The 5,879-nt window shown below is 44.1% G+C and overlaps 1 protein-coding gene across 1 annotated transcript in view; it reads left to right on the top strand.

Moving 5' to 3' along the window:
* The first annotated feature begins 207 nt into the window (after window positions 1-207).
* Window positions 208-5,879, top strand: part of Ninj2 (ninjurin 2) — an 82,760-nt gene continuing 77,088 nt past the window's right edge. Inside the window, 1 exon segment of the mRNA XM_055604159.1 lies at window positions 208-240. Within this exon segment, the coding sequence (XP_055460134.1) occupies window positions 208-240 (33 nt within the window).

Raw genomic sequence — 5,879 nt, forward strand, 5'->3', positions numbered from 1 at the left:
TGCCACTCAAAGGCCACATGCAGGGCAGACACTCGCACACATGTGTGTCTCCCCCAGGGGCTGAGGCCAAGCCAAGCATCCCGCATCGGCGGATGAATAGCAGCACTGTCTCCCACCCCAGAAGAGCTGTAGGCACAGGCTGCCCGGCTGAAGAGCCCACGCAAACTACAGGCACTCGGAGGGTGGAAAGTGGCCCGAGGCAGCAAGATGGAGTCAGACCGTGAAATCGTCCACCTTCAAGTAAGTTCTGTCGGGAGCCAGGAGAAGGGAACCTGGGAGCAGTGGTGAAGATGGTGTTGGGTCACTAGATAGCCACCCCGCCCCCACTTTCTCCCTCCCTCAACCCTTCTCTGAATGCCCCACCAGCCTTTGCTCTTTAGTCCCATTTCAGGCAGTTTCCCCCGGGGCCGGTTCCTCATATGTCTTTAGATAAATGAAAAGTGGATTGTTTCAATTCCTCTTGGCTTCTGCTTCCTCTTGTCAAAGAGCTAATAAGATCAGTGTTACCAGAAAATGAGTTCATATTCTGGGCAGTGCTTTCCCTAAAACCTTCGGAGGGTGGCTGCTACATGACAGCTGGCAAAGAAATACAAGGTTGGGGTGTTACAGAGAGAGGCAGGCGGCCAGCTCTGTACTTTATAGGTTGGGAAAAACTAGATTTTTTTTTGAGACCTGAGTATCTCTATAAGGCTCTCCTGTGTGGGACAGAGAGTGTCTCATTCACACAACAGTCTTCCCTAAGGGAGAGGCAGTCAGGCATCCTATGCTTGATGCCACAGCCTTAGAAGGCACTAGAGGGAATGGAAGGTTCTAGCAAGGGCAGAGCGTCAATCAAGCAGATTAGCATCAGCTGTAGGTTGCATGATAACTTTTCCAAGAGCCAGATGATTAAAGGACTTTTAAAAAAAACTATTTTTAAGCTGGGAGGGGGTGGTGCATGTCTTTAATCCTAGCATTCAGGGAGGCAGAGGCAGGTGAATCTCTGTGAGTTCGAGGTCAGCCTGGTCTACAGAGTGAGTTCCAGGACAGCCAAGGTTACACAGTCAAACCCTGACTCAGAAAAAAAATTCTTTTAAGATTTATTTTTATGTTTATGAGTATTTTGCCTACATGTATGTGCACCACATGCCTGGTGCCTGAGGACGTCAGAAGAGGACTTGGATTTCCTGGAAATGGAATTACTGATGGCTATGAACCACCATGCGGGTGCTGGGGGCTGATGGGAACTGAACGCAGGTCTTTTGCAAGAGCAGCAAGTACTCTTAACCACTGAGCCATCTCTCCAGCCTCCAGAAAAGGACTTTTAAGATATATATATCAACATGTATATTGAATATATATATATATTGGTTTTTCGAGACAGGGTTTCTCTGTGTAGCCTTGGCTCTCCTGGACTTGCTTTGTAGACCAGGCTTGCAATCCACCTGCCTCTGCCTCCTGAAAGCTGGGATTACAGGTGTGCACTACTGCACCTGGCTCAATAATTTTATTTATACTAAAACATTTTCAGAGTAAACACAACTCCAAACTGGTAAGTACTTGACCTAAGCTGGGGAGGGGGTCAGCGTCCCGCTCTTCTGGAAGCCTTGGGTTTGACATCTTGGACACCCAGAGCCTCACCCAGGCTCGGCACACACTCTGCCGCTGAACTGCGTCCTTAGCCCGTCCACCTTCCGGATGAATTTAGAGCAGGTTTAGGTTCATAACACACTTGGGAAGAAGGAACTCCCCTAGAATCTCCACCCTCGCACATGCGTGGACTCCAGCTCTGTCAGCCTCCCCTACTAGACCTGCTTTCCATCATCAGCATATACAGAGTACAGTGTGCCCTCAGATCAAATGTGGTGACCTAGTTCCTCCACTATAGTACCACAGCCAATCCCCCCTCTTGTGCCGCTCATCCTTCTCAAGCCCTGTCAATCACCAAGCACAGCGTCTTTTCCAGTTTTGCCTCTTCCAGACTGTCCTACAGTTGAGATTATGCAGATTAGACTTTTCAGATTGGCTTCTGTCAATCTGGGGTAAAAAAAAAAAAAAAAAAAAAAAAAGACACACCCTGCCTCACCAACAAAGCAAAGGCCGTGAATCTAGCTCAGTGGTCATGCTTTCGGCTAGCTTATGTGAGGCCCTAAGTTCAACAGCTAGCACCAGGGAGAAAGGAAAACTAAGCAGGAGAAATGACTTACTGGGTAAAGAGCTTGCTGAGCAAGCATAAGGGCCTGAGTTCAAGTCCCTGGACTCCCAAAGAAAGCCAGGCATGGTAGAATCTGCTCTCTTCCTGCTTCTGTGTTGAGATGGGAGACAGAGGCAATGAATTCCTGGAAGTTTGTTGATTAGATATTCCCATGTGCAGTACCAAACAAGAGATCTGGCTTCAAACAACATAGAAGGTGAAAAATCACACCCAAAGGTGTCCTCTGACCATACATATGCTATACACACACACACATACACACACACACACACACACACACACACACACACACACACACACACGAGATAGAATTCGGCCTTATTGATTTCTACTCTGCACTTTTTTATTATTCATTTTTTCCAGCTTACTTTTATTTAATTGCTCTCATTTTTCTGTTTAATTGGTGAATTTGTTGTTTGTTTGCTTGTTTTGTTTTCTTGTTGTTCAGACAAGGTCCCATCTAGCTCAGACTATTATCAGTCTCACTGCGTAGCTAGGCTGTCCTTGGACTCTGGATCTTCCTAGTTCCTGAATGTTTGTTTTAGTGTGTGTGTGTGTGTGTTCAGACAGGGTCTTGCTGTGTAGCCCAAGATTACCCTGAACTTCTTGTCTTCCCAGCTCAGCCACCACAGTGTATAGGCACTAAATTTTCTTCTGAACACTGATTTTGCTGCATCCAATTGTGATAAATTGTGTCTTTATTTTCATTTGGTTCAAAACACTTTAAATTTCTTTAGTTTTGTGTATATCTGAAAGTTTGCTCTTTAATCTCCCCAATTTGTGGATTTTCCAGTTACATTTCCGAAATTTGGTCTAGTAAGAGACATCACAGGATTTCTATTTGTTTGTTTGTTTTTCTGTTTTTCAAGACAGGGTTTCACTATCTAACAGCTCTGGCTGTCCTGGACTCACTTTGTAGACCAGGTTGGCCTCAAACTCACAGAGTTCTGCCTGCCTCGGCCCCCCTGGTGCTGGGACTCAAGGCGTGCCCCACTATGCCTGGCTCTTGATTTCTGTTTTCAAATAATTATTGAGATGTGCTTTATGACTCAGAATTGACCTGTCTTTGAACTGATGCATTTAGACCAGTAACATTAAAAGAGATTTTTTAAAAATTGAAACTGGGTGGCAGTGTCCCAGCATTTGGGATGCAGAGGCAGGTGGATCTCTGTGAGTTCGAGGCCAGCCTGGTCTACAGAATGAGTTCCAGGACAGCCAGGACTACACAGAGAAACCCTGTCTGGAAAAACAAACCAAAAAAAAAAAAAAAATTTAGAAAGATAATAAAAATGAAAGTTTTAATTTTACCTTCATTTATTTCTTTGGACTTGTTACATTTGTTTATACATTTATTTTTCCTCCCATCATGCTGAAATAAAACCCAGGATTCATAGAAGCTAAACAAATACTGTACAGTCCTTAGGCTCTCTATTTTCTTTCAATAGGTGTGAGCTTTCGGCCTATTTTCTTTTCTTATGTATTTATTTGTTTATTCACTTATTTATTTATGGTTTTTCAAGACAGGGTTTCTCCGTGTAACCTTGGCTGTCCTGGACTTGCTTTATAGACCAGGCTGGCCTTGAACTCACAGTGATCCACCTGCCTCTGCTTCCCTAGTGCTGGGATTAAAGGTGCCACTGCCCCTACTCTTTTCTTTCTTCATGCCAGTGCTAGAGATTGGCACATGCTGGCCAAGGGCTCTCCATGAACATTTTTTTAATTGCTCTCGTTTTTCTGATGCTATCCCCTTTTTTGGTAAACTCTTTATTGAACTCCTTGTACTCTTTAAGATATTTTCCAAATAAATCATAAAAATTACAGTATGCAAACATTTCCTTCAGGAGGTAAACTGTTAGTATGTATGAGACTCAGCAATAAGAAGATATTTCTATACAAACTCATCAGCTAGTTCAGGCTGGGTTTCTGCTGACACTGTGTGGAACACCCAGGACGCTTTTATTGTTCTGTAGCCTGCTTCCCTGTGTTTTCAGTAATTGGCCGGTAATTACTGTCCTGACCCTTGGCTGCCATGAATTCTTTCATCGCGAGATTATCTTGTTCATGGTGTTGCTGCAAAGCAGAGAGTGTGCCTTCTCTCCTTACTTTCCGTGTTATATATTCTGTTTAGCTTCTCCACTGTGTCCTTTTCTTCTTTCTTTTTGGTTTCGGGTTTTTTTTTTTTTTTCAAGACAATGTCTCTCTGTGTACCCTTGGCCGTTCTGGACTCACTTTGTAGACCAGGCTGGCTTTGAACTCACAGAGATCCTCCTGCCTCTGTCTCCCAGAGTGCTAGGATTACAGGCATGCACTACAGTGCCCAGCTTTTTTTTCTTTTCTTAAAGACATAGTCTCACGTATCCTAAGCAGGCCTAGAAACCACTGTGTAGCCGAGGAGGACCTTAACCTTCTTGCTCCCCCTCCTCTACTTCCTGTGCTGTGGGCCTAGGGTGAACATCCCCACACCCAGTTTTATGTGGCTCAGGGGAAGGGAACCTGGGGTTTTGTGCCTGCTAGGCAAGTGCCCTCCACCTCCAACAGAGCGGCTGTGTTTTTAAAGACGTTTCTGTAGGGTGTTGATGCTGTTTCTTTACTGCTCTAATTCCTTTCTCTATTCTAACAAATCATACATCTCAGATCAGCTGCCATTTGCATATTTAAAGAATGTTTCTCTTCATTCCTTTTGCTTTCCAAAAGTTCCATTTTCTGTAGACCAGATTGTAGACACTGACTAGAGTCAAATTCCTAGTTATAGTTTAGATATGTACATTTGGTGGACTTAACATTGATGTTATCCTGTAGAATCTTTTTAAAAATAATTTAATTTTATTTTATGTGCATTAGTGTGAAGGTGTCAGATCCCTTAGAATTGTCGGTATAGACAGTTGTGAGCTGCCATGTGGGTGCTGGGAATTGAACCTGGGTCCTTGGGAAGAGCAGACCGTGCTCCTAACCACTGAGCCATCTCTCCAGCTACCTGTAGAATCATTTTTAAAGGTTTATTTATTTCATGTGTATGAGTGTTTTGTCTACATGTATGTGTACCGTAGGCGTGCCAGATGTCCAGGGATTAGAAGAGGCTATCAGACCTCCTATAACTGAAGTTACAGACAGACAATTGTGAGCCACCATGAGTTTTGGGAACTGAACCCCAGTCCTCTGCAAATCAGCAAGTGCTCTTAACCACCGAGCCATCTCCCCGAGCCGGTCCTGTTTCATCTTTAGCTGGTGTAGTTTGTGGTAGAGGACCTCTGCCTTAAACACGGACATTGATGGTTGGTTTCTCCAGATCCTTCTGTTTCAGGCCTTGGGTCTAAGTTTCCTCAAGTCTCTAGAAAAATGTCCTTATTTTCTTCTTCTTCTTCATCTTTTTTTTTTTTTTTTTTAAACCTCTTACTCATTTTATCTTGGAGTTCCTCTAAATCCATGTCAAGGTGTCTGGTTTCTTCACTGAACTTAGATTTCTTCTGTCTGTTAGCTCTCTCTCCATGTGGGCTGTTTCCTGGTTCTTTTAAAACCAGCTTCAGTCATCTTCCCCTTTCTTCTTAAGCTTTGTCTTCTGTGTCATTTGATCTGGATGGCCCTTCTGACCAGGGAAACCTCACACAACAGTGTAGCCTCCTACTTTATTCAGAAGCTTGCTAGCCCAGTTTTTCTTTTTTTTTCTGTTTTTAGCGGGGGGGGGGGG

Source organism: Psammomys obesus, unplaced genomic scaffold (assembly GCF_907164565.1).
Source record: "Psammomys obesus unplaced genomic scaffold, mPsaObe1.curated_primary_1811, whole genome shotgun sequence".
Classification (NCBI taxonomy): domain Eukaryota; kingdom Metazoa; phylum Chordata; class Mammalia; order Rodentia; family Muridae; genus Psammomys; species Psammomys obesus.